At 41.6% G+C, this 16111-nt stretch overlaps 1 protein-coding gene across 1 annotated transcript in view; it reads left to right on the top strand.

The window, feature by feature from the left end:
* Positions 1 to 16111, top strand: part of CACNA1E (calcium voltage-gated channel subunit alpha1 E) — a 786482-nt gene that overhangs the window by 737079 nt on the left and 33292 nt on the right. The window contains exons 39-41 of the mRNA XM_030206580.1: positions 3860 to 3965; positions 7658 to 7765; positions 14132 to 14232. Coding sequence (XP_030062440.1) covers positions 3860 to 3965; positions 7658 to 7765; positions 14132 to 14232 — 315 coding nt within the window. The remainder of the gene's footprint in view (positions 1 to 3859; positions 3966 to 7657; positions 7766 to 14131; positions 14233 to 16111) is intronic.

The following is a 16111-nucleotide window of genomic DNA, read 5'->3' as shown; positions in this document are numbered from 1 at the left end:
GCACATACAGCTACATCTTTTGGGAAAGTTTCATTTTTTGGAAAGTTTTCCTGTTAGGAATCAAATAAGGAGGAAGCTTTCAGCCTTCGGCTGTTATACATAACATAACAGTGATACACTGTTTCTCATAACCTGTAGTTTTCATTTTTACTTCTTTAGAACCTCTTGGATTAATGGTATAATTACGCAGCATATAAAAAAAAACAGGAGTTTCATCAGTATTGTCTATCTGACTGTTCATATCTTTCTTTCATATTTAATTGGATAATGTAACCCTGAAAAACTTGTGAATTTTTCTTCAAAATCTTCAGGAAGATTTTGGCAGATCGATATTTGTCACCTTAATGAAAATCTTTCTCTCTGCATAAATCGATCATACCAAACTCTTAAAGCTTTAAAATTGTTTATTCCAATTGAATTTGCAGCTTCCATTGCCTTAAGATGAATCATTTGGTAGACCATATGGTAGTTAAGTTTGGTAGACCTTTGGATTGTTCATCAGTTACGAACCATAAAACTACTTTGTCAATTTTGGGGTGTCATCCTTTTCTTGGACCTGTAAGGCACTTTGTTGTAGCCTTACATACAAAAATTAAATTTTGACCTTTTCACTATCGGCAAATATTTGCTTCTATAATGGTGAATTTTCTTTCTACAATCCTGTTCCCATTCTGTTCAGCATATAAATTACCTTTCATTTCATTGCTGCATACACTCTTCTTTCGGATATTTTAAGGGTTTTTACATTTGCTATGATGATTAATGTGTACACCACGTAAATACCGGTACATCTTGGTGTTCACCATTCAAGGTTCAAAGTACCACACTCCAGGAAAATAGACCCGCACTAGGGCATGGTAGAGGTAGAATCCCCGTAGTGAACATGTCATCTCATTTCTACATACTGGTAAGACCTAAGCATACCCAACACCACAACCACCACCATTTAGTATAGTCATGGCAGAACATTTTCCATACAATGTCTAAGACTTTGGATGGTTTATAATTTTGTCATTGAACATAAGACCCCATCAAATGTAAGGTGCACCAACTTTCCACATGCATTAAAATGAGTATAAATATGCATTTTAGAATTGAAGATGTGTAGTAATTGATAAAGATAAACGGGATACCAGTTAAACTATGTATTAAAGAGTGGCTCCATCACTAAAATTTGAAAGAGGATGAGGAACATTGCAAGCTGAAGTATTAAGGGACCAACATAATTGAAATGTAGCACAACTGAATTATGAAGTACAATTTGCACAACTTGAAGGAGCTGTCTGAAGTAGGAAATTATTATTTTGTAGGCATAAAGGAAGAAGCAATATTTAAATCTTTTGGGGGAGTTATTTAAGGAATAGCACATAATTTTAAAATTAAGAAAAACACATTTCATTCTAACTTTAGAAAAAAGATTATCTACCTGGCTGGTTCTAAAAAATGTAGCTTTTTCTCTTATAGAGGAAGATGGAGGGGGTGTATTGTTTGAGATACGCCAATGTTTGAAAGAAGAATCTGGCTTCAGAGATGTTCTCAATATAGTCATTTAAAGAGAAAAGTGTTGTGAATGGGTCCATTTAGATGGAGTGAGCTGTGCTCTAAAGAAGATGATCAAATTCTTGGGGGTGCAGTTTACCAATGATTTTGGCCTGGAAGCAAATATTTTGGGAGTGAAATGGAAGGCTTAAGTTTAATTTTACCTTGTTCAAGGATTATGAGCTTATGTATGTACTAAGAACTTGCAGACAACTCCACAAGCATTAGTTTTGGACTATTGCAATGCTTTGTTGATGGGACTATCCGGTAGGCTGTTTAGGAAACTTTAAAATAATTCAGAGTAGGTCAGCAAGGATGATTTTCAGTAGGTCCACTCCTATGCTACAGGCTAGCACTGGTTCCCAGTTGTGGCAAGAATGAAGTTTCATATACTGGTACTACCTTTTCAGGCACTGAGGAAAAAGAAATCAGGGTGTTTGGTGGATAGATTGCAGAGATATTGTGCTGGTTAGAATTTGAGGTCTGTGGAGAATTGTCTGCTTATGACAAGAAGTTTAGAAAGACCATGCATTGACATAATGTTTGTGGAATGGTATGCCTAGGGAGGAGATGATTAGAACTGAATTACAGAGCCTTTCAGAAAATGATTAAAACATTGCTTTTTCCCTTCTGTATAAGGTTTAAGGAGGCAAAGAGAAGGTGAGGGTGTATATTTTGAAAATCAGAAACCCGGAGGGGGTAGAAGATTTTGAAATGAGAAATCAGAAGGGGGATAGAAGTAAAGGGATTGGGTGGTGGATCATTTAAGTGTGATCAAATATCTTTTATGTATATAAGTTGTTTTTAGCTTGATTTTAATGCAAATTTGTATATGTGCTGAACAGGCTGATGCTTGTAAATACAGTCTAGAAAGCACATGTTATCAGCATCAGTAGGTGCATGAATGAATGTTATTCAAACAGTAATAGACTGCATCTGAGAAGCGGAAAGGTTGTACATAATATGCATGTTTTCTTTCCATAACTATAGTTTGCTTTCGTGATAAAAATCCAGAGATCCCAGCACTGGCATTGAGATAGCACTGCTAAGGAGAAATCAGCAAAAATGGCCCATGATGCAGTAACAGGGTAATTTTCTGGTGAGAATTACCAGCATAGATTCATCCCAGGAAATACCAAATATAGTGCATCAATGTATTAAATATTCATTAGAAAAATGGCCAGTATCTTCTACTGAGTTGCACCCATTGGACCATTTCATGTATGCTGCTGTTTTCTGTTGCATTCTAGTTCTATGGTGAGACCTATCATAGAATAAATCCTTGGGATAAATGAATTGAAGGCTGATTCTGTAGTAAGCAGTTTTGTGACTATGATGATTCCACAGTGGATGCTACATAGGGACAGGCCATTTCATTGATGTGTCCTATGTAGTGACTAAATCTTTTTGTAACTGAAGTGTTGTGCTAAGCTATTGCTATCTTATTCAGTTAGAGAGGTGAGAGTATAGTTATTTTATCTATTATTGGACAGTGGTGCTTCTATAGGAGGAAAGGGTTCTTATTGTTCTGTCTTGTAAAATTTTGAGCCCCTGCCCTAAAACAGAAGGAAGGTCACTTAGGGAGCCAAATATTCATGTTTTAGGTTCTGAGTACCACAGTGAATTCTTGAGGGCCAATGCCAGGATCCAAGCCATACACAGAATGGGGACTGTGTTTACCCCCTTAAGATCAAAAACACTTTTTCTTGAGGTTACACTGGTGTTTGCATATACCATGAAGCGCTCAAAACTCAGGAAGTGGAATGGGGACTGTGGAGTTTGAGTAAAAAGCAACTGCTTTCAGTCCATCTCTCCTTGAGATGGAGACTAGCTTTCTCCGCTCTAGCTCCTTCATTGATCTTACGCTTCTCTCTCCATCTGCCCTCTCGCAGAACATGGAACTTCGCATGTGCTTCCATGCCCTGGCAAATTCATCTTTTACAACTCAAAAAGGGGGCTCGAGACCATGGAGTGTAACTAATACATTTATGAATATTACCCATTGAAAAGGAAATTCTGAGCAACCGTGGGGTGATAGACTTAAAGAGCTGCCGGTATCCTCAAAATTCTTCCAGCTACACTCGATTCTCAATCATATGTACTAAAATTTTAATAGCATACCTCCATTTTTATTCTGAACAGATACAGGAAGGCAGCAAGTAGTTGGGTAGGGAGGAGAGGGGAAAGGGTTAGGAGTCCTTGCCCTACTTTTTGTTTGTGGTGTAAACATCGTGCATTTGTGTGTGCTTTTTTTTTAATTTCCTTTATTTGCCTTGTCGATGTGTTTCGATATTTTTTGCACCCAATGTTTTTTGTGCAGAGGTTGGTTCTGATGAACATGCCTGTGGCTGAGGACATGACGGTCCATTTCACCTCTACTTTGATGGCACTCATTAGGACAGCTCTGGACATCAAAATTGCCAAAGGTACAGTCAAAGCAACAAGGAGCCATGGGTCTTGAAGAACAAAGAGGCTCTTTTCCTACTACTACTTACTAAGTTGCATTAAGCAGTTAACATATGAATTAGTCTCTGTTGTTAGCACATACCTATGCTAAAAGTAGTTTGACACTAATCCCCTAATTCTATATATAGTGCTCAAAATTGTACGTACAAATTTGGGCACATGCCCAATTTGTACACGTAATTTAATTGAATAACGAGCCAATTGGGTGCTAGCAATCAGTTATTGACATTAATTGACAACTTGAATTTATACATGCATCTTCCTAGTTGGTATTCTATAAAGATGCATGAATACATTTTTACATGTGGATCTGAAAGGGGGCGTGGCCATAAGAGGGCCTTGGGCAGTCAGGGGTGTTGCTAGAATTTGTGCGCAGTGTTATAGAATATGGCAGATGGATGCCTAATTTAGGCGCAAGGATTTACACCAGGTTTCAGTTGGTATAAATCTTCATGCCCAAAATTGGGCATGAATCCTGGTGCTAGGCACTATTCTACAAACAGCGCCCAACTCAAAGCAGCTTTTATAGAATAGCACTTAGCGCTTACTTTTCTTGGGGTCCAAATTTGGGTGCTATTTACTGAATTTAGCCTTTAGTGCATACCAATTAACCAACAAATGTGAAATAGGGTAGGGACTGTGCCTTAACACCTAACATTCAGTACAGTTCCATGCGCCAACTGTAGATACTATAGAAAGTCAGCCACTTTTTTCTCTGCCACTGGCTTTATGCTCAGATAGTCAATGCCAGACTATGTCTGGGCACCAGCATTGAATATTCGGATATGTGCAGATGGCCAGCACATAACTAGTTGTGCCGATATTCAACCTTAACCAGTTAAGTTCAACTAGCCAAAGATAAGAGTGCTTGATATGCAGGCCTGTTGACCAATTAAAAACTTGTTGAGGCTGAATATCAAATAGCAAGAGAGAGGGTTCAAAAATACACGAACCAAGACAGTAAAAAAAAAAAAAAGCACAAAAGGACTTCCAAGACTGGAACAATGGTACAATCTTAATGCAATAGACCAGACACAGGCCATGTTTCAGTGCAGAATGGTGCCTTCCTCAGGGGTCAAACCAGTATTTTCTTTGATAGAAAATAAAATCCCAAATGATCCATCTAATAACATGTCAGGTTAGGCATCCAAGCGCAATAATGGCTTCCAACAAAGTGTTGGAAGCCATTATCGTGCTTGGATGCATCCAGTACAACTTGCTGCCTACCCTGACATGTTATTAGAAGGACAATTTGGGATTTTATTTTCTAACAAAGAGAATACTGGTTTGACTCCTGAGACAGACACCATTCTGCACCGAAGCATGGCCCATGTCAGGTTTGTTTCATTAAAGATTGTACCATTGTTCCAGTCTTGGAGGCCCTTAAGGCTGAATATCAACACATAACCAGTTAAGTGTCAACTCCACTCCTGGACTGCCCACTGAATAGCCAGTTTCTGCTTAGGCAGCTAGAGCTAGATTCTGTAAATGACGCCAAAGATAGGTGCCAAAATGATAGGCGTTAAGCTGTATTCTGTAAAGGGTGCTTTGCATGGAGTGACCTTTCCAGAATACTAGCTTAGCGTGCATTTTCTACCTAACTTTGACTGTGAGCATTTACACCTGCCAAAGGTTGCTGTAAATGCTCACACCCAACTGATAAATCAGTAATAGGACAAAATTCAATGTGCAGGGGTTAATGATTCATAGCAACAAAAAACTTCCCAGCAACCTCAATTATTTTAACTTGTCACCACTTCTCAAACCTTCTTACATCATTTTTGTATTTTTTTTAATTATAAAAATAGGTCTTCAGATGCTTTGGTCAATATACTGCAAGACACACGATTTCTTATGCATTATTGCCCATTCTTAATTGATCCATGGCAGTTAGGCATATAAATCCTGCTGTGACCTAAATTCTGGGAATGGCCCTGAACTGCCCATGGCCATACCCCTTTCGGAGTTGCACACTATGAAATTTAGGTGCATAGGGCATATCCTATGTACCTAATTAAGTGCTTGTTAACCAATTATGTGCTTGTTAACAGCAAATATTGATTGTTAGCTAATTAGCTTACACTCGGATCTGCGATTTGCACCCAAATTTGCATTCCCAACTGGGTGACCTAAATAGAATCCAGCAGTTAGTGCTGCTGAATAGTGACTCTATCTAGTTAAGTGCCATTAAATATCAGTAGGTGATTTCCAGGAACCTCTCCTACCCTCTTAAATTGCTTTGAATATTGACCCCTTAATGACGCCCAAGTAGATGGCAGTAAGTGCTTTATCTGCAATAATACTGTGATACTGTCTGTGCCAGAGGCATAGGCAGACTTTGGCGGGAGGGGTTCCAGAGCCCGAGATGAGAGGGCACATTTTAGCTCCCCCCCCCCCCCGGCAGCGCCACCCCTCCCCCATCCCTTTCGACCCCACTGCCACCACCACCAGGTACCTTTGCTGGCAGGGGTCCCCAACCCCCGCCAGCCGAAGTCCCCTTCAGCGCCGGTCTCCAAGTCCGACACGTTCGCTGATCTGGATTCTGTTTCTGTGAGTCCTGGCATCCTGCACGTTACGTGCAGGACGTCAGGACTCACAGAAACAGAATTCAGATCAGCAACACACTGGAGACCGGCGCTGAAGAGGACTTCAGCTGGCGGGGGTTGGGGACCCCCCGCCAGCAAATTTACCTGATGGCGGTGGCGGGAGGGAGGTCGAATGTGGCGGGGAGAATCGGTGGGGGGGGGGGGGTGAAAGCATGGGGGCCAGGGCTAAATCTGTGGGGGCCCATGCCCCTGTGGCCCCACTTAGCCACACCCCTGGTCTGTGCATTAACTGTAATGGGAAGATGCTGTGAATGATCCCAACAGTCAACACAGAAACTGGGCAGTTACTCCACTGTAATTTTGGCATTTACTGTGTATTAACTGGAGAAACTTGGCACATTTTAGTAAAAGGGGGCCCCAAACCTCTGGGATAGGTGTCAAGTTCAAACGAGATCATCACTAGAATGAAGGGATCCTTTTACAAAGACATGCTAGCATTTTAGCATGTGCTAAAAATAAGCATACGCTAAATGCTAGAGATGCCCATTTACTCCTAGTGTTTGGCGCTTGCTAATCATTAGTGTTTGCTAAAAATGCTAATGCGCCTTTGTAAAAGACCCCCTATTTTTTTTAATACAGAGTTTCTGCAGAGGGGTTACGGCTTTAACCCCCCTCCTCCCCCTGCTCAGGAGATGTCTGTAGTAGCAAGGAGGTCATCAAGTTAGGGTTGATAAAGGAAGCAGAAGGACAGTGTGAGCTCTGAGTAAAGTGAGAGATGTAAACATAAAATTACTGGATATACAGCAAGTCAGGATTAGAATGTCTAAGCTCTGTAAAGCATGTACGGCTTTCACATTAAGCCTAGGTACGCTGAACCAGTATCTTCATTTTTCATGAACTGCATGTACATTGTATTCTGGCAACAGCCAAATAATGCCAAGTTAGCAAATGTGATTACAGTTGGGGGGTAAGATGAATTTTCTGCCACTCCCTCTTCGACCTAGCACTTAAATGAATTTTGGAAATTTGTAACAAACTTTTGATGTGAACATAGATCATTGATTTACCTTACCGAAGCCACCAAGTCTTTTACATACTTTTTCCAGGGGGCGCAGATAGGCAACAGCTGGATTCAGAACTTCAAAAAGACATCTTAGCCATTTGGCCTCACCTTTCTCAAAAAATGCTGGACCTGTTAGTGCCAATGCCGAAAGGTAAGACAACTGCCATCAATGTGCCTCTCTATATGTAATGCCTATTGAGATAGATAATATTTTTGTTATTGTTTCTGTTTGATATTTATTTAATGGGTGTTTATATTTATATGTTTGCTTATAACGTAAAAAAGCAATTCTTATCTGTGTGGGGTCCTTAAATATATATTCCCTTTCTCCCAGAGTCCGCAGTCTGACTTTGAATACTTTGTATGAAAAAATATTTTTTTGTTGTTTTTGTACAAGGGCTGGATGCTTGGGTTGTTGACTTCATTTTGGGACAGATGTTCTTTGTCCTCTGTGTTTTTGCTTGATTGATGTATCATTGTTCCCAGTGCTGCTTGATTTGTTTTGTAGTTTGTTGTTTGTTTATTGACTATACTAATAAACAGATTTAAACATATATGTTTGCTTAAAAGGTGCCACAATCAGTTTACTGTGTTATTTTTAATTGGTTTGTATACACTTATGCATGTAAATGACCAAAGTTTGCCTATGTGTGGGGTGCACACATGGGTGGAGCTTGGGCACAGCATGGATGGAGCTCAAACTTACACATGTAACTTACAAAAAACTGACAGCCCGATATTCAATCAACAAAATAAATAATAGATTGCAAAATTTCAGACAATCCCCTTGCTAGTGGACATCAACCAACTAATATCTGAAACTCAGTGATTTGTATATTTTCTCAGGAGGAAAGACCTCAGTAGCTGGCATCTCACCATTTACAATTATTTAATTCAAAATATTTTTCATTTTATTTTTTCAGCAACCTTTTTGGAGGATCATATTGGCTTTCTTTTCCTCTTGCTTTTACTTATTTTCTTTATATAAAGATTTGTTGCTGTCTTTATAGCCCCATTTCAATTTAGCCCACTGTCCTTCCGCTTCCTTTATCTCCTCCCACCCTGCCAGCTCCTCCTTCAAATATTCATGTATATGAAATGTGGTGTTGGCGGTGAATCTTGCAAATACCATGGACAACTAAAAAGAAAAACAGCTGAGTCCTGGACCAGATCAAACCTCAGATCTCACCCAAATAACCAGATTGAAATTATCTTATTTTGGACATACAGGGGACAACATGTAGGTGTCTACTTTCCACAGGCTGTGAGCCTATTCTGTAAGAACTCTTATGTGAGTGCCTAAATGTGACATTTACACACTTAAATTATAGTATTCCGTAAATTAAGATGTAAATGTCTGTCCCAACTATGCCCACCCATTCCCCTTCCCTGTGAACACCCCCTTACATTTACATGCTAAGCTATTTACACACAAAGGGGGAGATTCTGTGGAGGGATATTTTCATTTGTTTGTAGATTTGTTATTGCTTTGTGCCTGTTTATCTGTAATGTGGGGGGACTATAAGAGCCCAAGTTCTCTCCAGGATTTGGTTGTCTGTTCTCACTGCTTTAACAGTCTTTATTTGTAATGTTTGTATTATCCATCCTTAATAAACAGATTTCATCATAAAAAAAAAAATCAGAGCTGAAATCAGTACCAAATAATCATATTCTATAATCAGTGCCTAGATTTAGGTGCCAATTATAGAATGTGCTTAGTTTGATATTTTGGCGCCTAAATCTACGCACATCCATTTACAAAATTGTGGCTTAAATCCCAGTGTGTAGATTTAGGCACACTGGGCCATATTCTATAACTAGGTGCATAAATTTTGGAATGCCCATGAAACGCCCATTTCCTCGCTCATAACCACGCCAATTTTTGCCTGCACGCGTTAGAAGTTCGGCGCACATCATTATAGAATATGCTTAGCAACTTCTGCGTCTAAATTCTAATCAGTGCCAATTAATGCTCATTATTGCTTGTTAAGTGCTATTATCAGCATTCATTAGCTTGTTAAGTTACACACATTGTTATAGAATCCGTTTCAAAATTGGCGCGGATCTTGGCGCGTTATATAGAATTCAGGGGTAAGAGGCCCTTTTACTAGCGGCGGTGGCTGTTTTTGTTGCGCAGTGTGTAAAAAGGCTGAAAAAAGAAATGGCCATGCATTAAGTTATATCTGAAGCCGAGTGTCATATGTTATCAATTTCTTGCTCCTTTCATTTGTATAAGACACTTTGCCTAAGGAAGGCATGCAGCCATTTCGGGGGGAACACTTACTGCCACCCATTGAGGTGGCGGTAAGAGCTCCTACGCTAACCCGATGGTAACCTGGCAGCACGCAACATGCCCAATTACTGCCAGGTAACCCCCTGCGGAAATATTTGTTCAACACTTACAATAGCTACGGAAATAGTGTGCACTGGGAGTGGAATTACCACAGGCACCTGCATTGGGTCGGTGGTAGTTCTGGGTTGCCATGCTGCAACCCTTTAGTAAAAGGGCCCTAAAATAATAGAAATCCATTATGAGCAGCTCAGTACAAGGGCCCCTGTATGAATATTTTCTAGCTGTACTCCTTAGGGTTTTTATTAACTTGATCAACAAAAATGTAAGGGCCCTCGATGCACATTAGTATTCTAAAGCTGGTGAAAGACATACACTGAAAAAAATGTAGTTAAAGTGAAATATGGGGAGGTAAGGGAGGGGGAGGGAGATTTTGGGAGGTAGTGGGTTGGTTGAATTGTTGATTTGAATGGTTAACAGGTATTTCTTAAATAGGATAAGGACAGTAGTTTTGTTCTTAGTCAATTGGTGGTTAAGGGTTGGGGAGGGTGGGTAGATATGAATAGGACAACTGATGACGATATTTTGAAATGTTTTGGAATAAAATGGTTGCTATGAGTATGTTACACGGGTGATTTTACACTAGTGATAAGGGTGTTGTCAATAAATAATTGATGGAACTATAGAGAAGGTAGAATAGGTGGATATAACTGTTTAAAGCTTGATGACTGCCTTTATCATTATGTCTTTATTGTATACTAGGAAAAAAGACCCGTTTTTGAAACGAATGAAATGGGCGCTAGCAAGGTGTTTCCTCAGAGTGTGTATGTGTGAAAGAGTGTGTGTGAGAGTGAGTGTATGAGAGAGAGAGAGAGAGAATGAATATGCGAGTGTGTGTGTGTGTGTGTGTGTGTGTGTGTGTGTGTGTGTGTGTGTGAGAGAGAGACAGAGAGAGAGTGAGACTGGGTGCGTGTGTGTCTGTGAGAGAGAGAGTGTGTGTGTGTGATAATGAGTGTGTGTGGGGGGGGGGGTTGCCCCCTCCCCTCACTCCCTCCCAGTTCCAGTGTGGTCCATGCGTCCGAGTTCCAGGGTTGTCGTCACTCCCACTTTCCCCCCCCCCCCCTCTTCCATGGTCGTCCCTACCTCCCAGTTTCAGGTTTGGTCCCTCCCTACCTCCCAGTTTCAGGTCCCCCACTCCCTCCCTCCAGGTTGCAGCTCCCTCCCTCCCGGTTCCAGCTCCCTCCCTCTGAGTTTGATGATCCTCCTCCCTCCCTCCCTCTATCGCAGTTGGAGTGTCCTCTCTCCCTCCAAGTTCCAGAGTGCTCCCTGACTTCTCTTCCTTTTCTTTACATTGCCCTCCCATGCAGCATCTGTCCCCACCAACCCCATGTCCACCATCACTCCCTTTCTCTTCCCATCCCTGCCCCAGCCCCCTGAGTTCTCCAGTCGCCCCTGCCCCTGAGATCGCCGGTCAAAGCCCCCCCCCCCCGCGTCTTACCTCCGTTTGAAAGTGGTGCACACAGCAGGCCAGGCCATCCATGCCCCTCCCCCTGAGCTCTCCATTTGCCCCTGCCCCCGAGATCGGCGGTCACCGTTCCCCCCCCCCCCTCATTTTACCTGTGTTTCAAAGTGCTGCACGCAGCAGGCCAGTGCAGCAGCTCGCTTCCTTTCGGGTCTTCCCTCCTTGTGTCCCGCCCTCGTGTGACGTAACTTCCGCAAGGACGGGACACAGAGAAGGAAGAAGACCCAAAGAGAAGCGATGTGCTGGACTGCTGCGTGGTATTTGAGAGGCTGTGTTTGTTCAATGGAGGGGGCGTGGGCCGTTGGTACAAAGGGGGGAGGGGCGGGTGGAGTGGCGAAGTTGTGTGCGGAGCGGTGACCTGGGTGGTGTAGCGTGTAAGCGACCTGGGGGGGTAGTGGCCAGAGGCCTCGGAGGAGGTTTTCCGCAGGAGAGGGTGTTGTCCAGAGTGTCGCACCACGTGGGGGTCCGGGGGGGCAGTAACGTGAAGGAAGGGGTGGTGTTGAAATCGGAGGGAGGGGTGAGTGTTGAAGTCGGTGGGAGGGGCGTGAGGAACGTTGACGTGGGAGGGATGGAGGAATGGTGTGACGTGTGTGTGTGGGTGGGTGCTGCTTCGGGTGTTTGGAGTGTTCCCTTCTCTGTCCTTGTTCTGCCCTCGACGTCATCACGTTTGACGCTAGGGCGGGGCAGAGAGACATGGTGAATGGGATGGCTTCACCACCATGAATTGTCGAACCCTTTAGGGAGTAACATCAGATGGCTTCAGAACGTTGGCTTCAGAACGTTGGCTTCAGAACGTTGAGGGTGCGTTTTATTATCTACTATAATAAAACTCACCCTCAACGTTCTGAAGACAACGTTCTGAAGTCATTCAGTCACTCACTGAAGGGTTCATGGATTCATGGTGGTGAAGCCAGAACACTGACCATGTCTCTCTGCCCCGCCCTCGCATGACGGACCAATCAGAAAAAACACCCTCAACATTCTGAAACACAAAGGACCATCACAACACCGTTCCCAGGCAACACTAGGCAACGTAAGACGGACCAATCAGAGGAAACTACATGACAATAAGGGAGGAGCATTCCCCAGCAGAATGGCTCATTATCTGTGCAGCACGGAGAGCACAGAACCACCGCTGGAACGAGAGAAGAATATTCCTGCTATGGGTATGTGCAAAAATAGACCGGGGGAGGGGGGGGAGAAATTTTTAAATGCCTAATGCCAGTACTGAAGAGTGCCAGAGGGCCTATAGCACAGACTATATTTGGGATCGCTTGACATGGAGTCAGAGGAGCCGGAAAACAACATGCCCGTCACCATCTGGGACGTGGGCGAACAGGACAAGCTGCGGCCCAGCTGGAAGGATTACCCGCGACCCAGCCAGCAGCAAACAGTGACCAAGGAAGGGGGAGGAGTACTCCTTCCCTGCCTAGGAATCACTGGAGACTGGCTGCCAAACTAACAAAACTACCGCGCACCGACGCACCACCTCCATCATCAACAACCTGCACACACACCGCACCCTCACACACACACACAAAATAACTCTGTGACACATACACACACACAAAAAAAAAACCACATGCTAGCGCCTGTTTCATTGGTTTCGGAAACGGACCTTTTTTACTAGTAGTAGATGATTTGTGGTTTTTTGAGACTCGAATTGTACTATATCCACATTGTTCTTTTTTTATTTGTCCTCAATACAAAATGTTGAAACATAAAAAATGTAGTTAAAGTTTCACCTCTCAGAATCTTGCATTTAGCTTATTATTATTATTATTATTTGAGGTACATCTAGATCCAGAATTTAATCTGTGCCATTTTGGGGCTCATTTACTAGTACTTAACATGTGCTTACACCATTAACACATGTTATTTGTTGCTCTTCTATGGGTAATATTTTTAGCATGCATAACCTGCATATTTTTCAAAATGCAGAATTATGTACATATCATGTTGTCTCTCCCTGACCTAATTGTAACCAGGGAAGGCCTCCATGAAAATGTGGGTAAAATTGTGCATAATTTACTTACAGGTTGGACAATTTTTAAGCAGCCTTTTTATCTGTGTAAGTTAGAATTTATATGGGTAAATGACTTTTGAAAATGACTATTCCTATTGAGGTACCATCTTCAAACTACAATAATTACAGGGGTACTATGTCTAATTGAATGTTGCCTCCTTATCCTTCTCTGAGGCTGGATCACTGTTCTAAAACAGTGTTTCCAGAATCTGTTCTGGAGCACTCCCCAGCCGATCAGGTTTTCAGGATACCCACAATAAATATGCAGGAGCGTTGCAAGTGGCAAATGCGTCCTATGCAACATGCCTCCAACTGACCTGGTGCACTCTTGCCCCCCCCCCCCCCCCCGGTGACATCAGCACAAGGGAAGCCAATGGACGGCTTCCCTTGTGCCCCGTGCAGCCACACCGGCTGCACATAGCTTGCTATGGCCCTGTGAATATGCATGATAGAAGTTTGCATGTCATGGAGTGCATGAAAATCTATCTCATGCATATTCACTGCAGATATGTCCCAAGGACAAATGTGGAAATCACTGTTTTATAAGATATTTTAAAAAAAAAAAAAAACAACCTCTCAATATATTCTAGTTTCCTCTTGGGAGGGACTGTGAAAGTCTCTCATGAGGTGTGTGTTGCTCAGCCTTTTATTTATTTTACCCGGTTCTTTCCTGTTGCAGCATCAGACCTGACAGTTGGCAAGATCTATGCTGCCATGATGATTATGGATTACTATAAGCTGAGCAAAGCAAAGAAGCTGAGGCAACAGCTGGAGGAACAGGTGAGGATGAACTGGTCCATTGTGTGTGAGTGTACACTGCCTGCATGCTAACAACAGCCTCAAATACACAGAAAGAAATGTGAGCGTACTACCAGGAGGAAGGATTTTTCATACTTTACAAAGGATGCAATAACCATAGGAAATATTTTTAGAGTAGATACATCTAGTAAATCAAACTACTTTTTTGAAATTAGTGTGTGGTATTTTGTTGGCATTCTTTCTTTTATTGTGTTAGATACTCCAAAAATAGGCTTCTTAGTGTTAAGTCATTGACACAGTAGGTAATTTAATCAGTTTATTTAAGGGGTGGGGGAGAGTGCTCATGATTTCATCACCTTTTGCTCTGGTGTTTGCTGATTTACTATGTACCAGAATTTTGTACCCAGAAAATGATCATTCTTACATTTGCTTAGAATCAATTTTAAGCTAATTATACGTGCAGTAGTTTTATTTTTGTAAAATGGGAAGGAAGTCATTTCTGACTAGATTTTTTTTCTAATGCTTTCTCACTGAAAAGGAGTGCCTAGACCACTGTCTGTGCGTATAGTATAGGAGATCATTTGCTGACAAGTAGCAGGAATCCAGAGGAAACATCATAGCAGTTCTGTTACGTGCCAGTAGCTTTCAGCATGCAAATAAATTGGACGAGTAATTTATGGAACGCTTGCCCCATGCTTCATTCAACGGCCTGTGCAATGTAACATAGATCAATGTCCTACCTGTCCTTATGAATTGGATTTAGAGAAATTATTATGCAAATAATGAACAGGTGGGAAAGAATTTGTTTTGTGTGAAATAGTAGTACTTGCTAACCAGAAAGAAAACATTTCAAATGAAAGCAGCCTTCAGGGCATGTGTACCAAGGAGTGTTCAGACTAACACTGCATTTGACATTGCATGTGGATCAAGGATCAATAACTTGGAAATAATCCCCTAAAGCAGGGCTCAACAAGGTCACCATCAGGCTCATTTTCAAAAGAGACAGACGTCCAAAAAGTGACAAAAGTCAGCATTTGGACGTTTATCTCACAGAAACATCTAAATCAGTATTATCAAAACCTCTTTTTGGGCGTCTTTTTCTGAAGTCCATCAGAAGGACGTCCAAATCTCAAGGGGGCGTGCTAGGGGCATGTTCAAGGCGGGACTTGGGCGTTCCTAAGATATGGACGTCTTTCAGCAACTTAATAAAGTAACATGTCAAGGTAATATTTATGTCAATTCTTTAGACCACAATAATGTGAGGGGGGTGATTAAATAGACTAGGAGATCAAAATAAGAGTATTCCAGAACAACAATAGTAAATGGCCTGGCCTGTATTTCCTATTAAATTCTCTAAATAATCAGTTGACCTTCTTTTGCTCCTTTGGTTTAATGGATAGCTTTTTCATTTCTAAGAATGTTTTAAGATGAGCCGGTTCAAAAAAAACATATTTATTACCCATATATTTTACTAGACACTTGCAAGGATATGCTAGAAGATATGTTGCGCCCAAAGCCCTTGTCTCTTCTCTAAGAGCCAAGAATTGTTTCCTTCTATCTTGTGTTGTTTTAGTAACATCTGTAAATATCCAAATTCTTTGACCACAAAATGTTTTTAAAGAATTTTTGAAGTACATCTTCATCACAGAGTTCAAGTCTTGTTCAAATATGAATGAAGCTATTAAAGTTTGACGTTGTGTCACTTCAGAAATAGATTCTTCTAGTAATGCTGAAATATCCTGAATTCCTTGTGTATTTTGTTGGTTTAAAGGCAAATTCCTTGAGAATATTGATTCTGTGCCGTTAGGCCTAGCTTTAGACTGTAAAGGTATTGGCAAGTAATAAATCTTATTAAGTGGAGGTATAGCTGAAGCTGGATATAGTAATATTTCCTGTAGGT

The sequence above is a fragment of the Microcaecilia unicolor genome, chromosome 6 (assembly GCF_901765095.1).
Source record: "Microcaecilia unicolor chromosome 6, aMicUni1.1, whole genome shotgun sequence".
NCBI lineage: Eukaryota > Metazoa > Chordata > Amphibia > Gymnophiona > Siphonopidae > Microcaecilia > Microcaecilia unicolor.
This window is presented reverse-complemented; position numbering and strand designations above follow the sequence as displayed.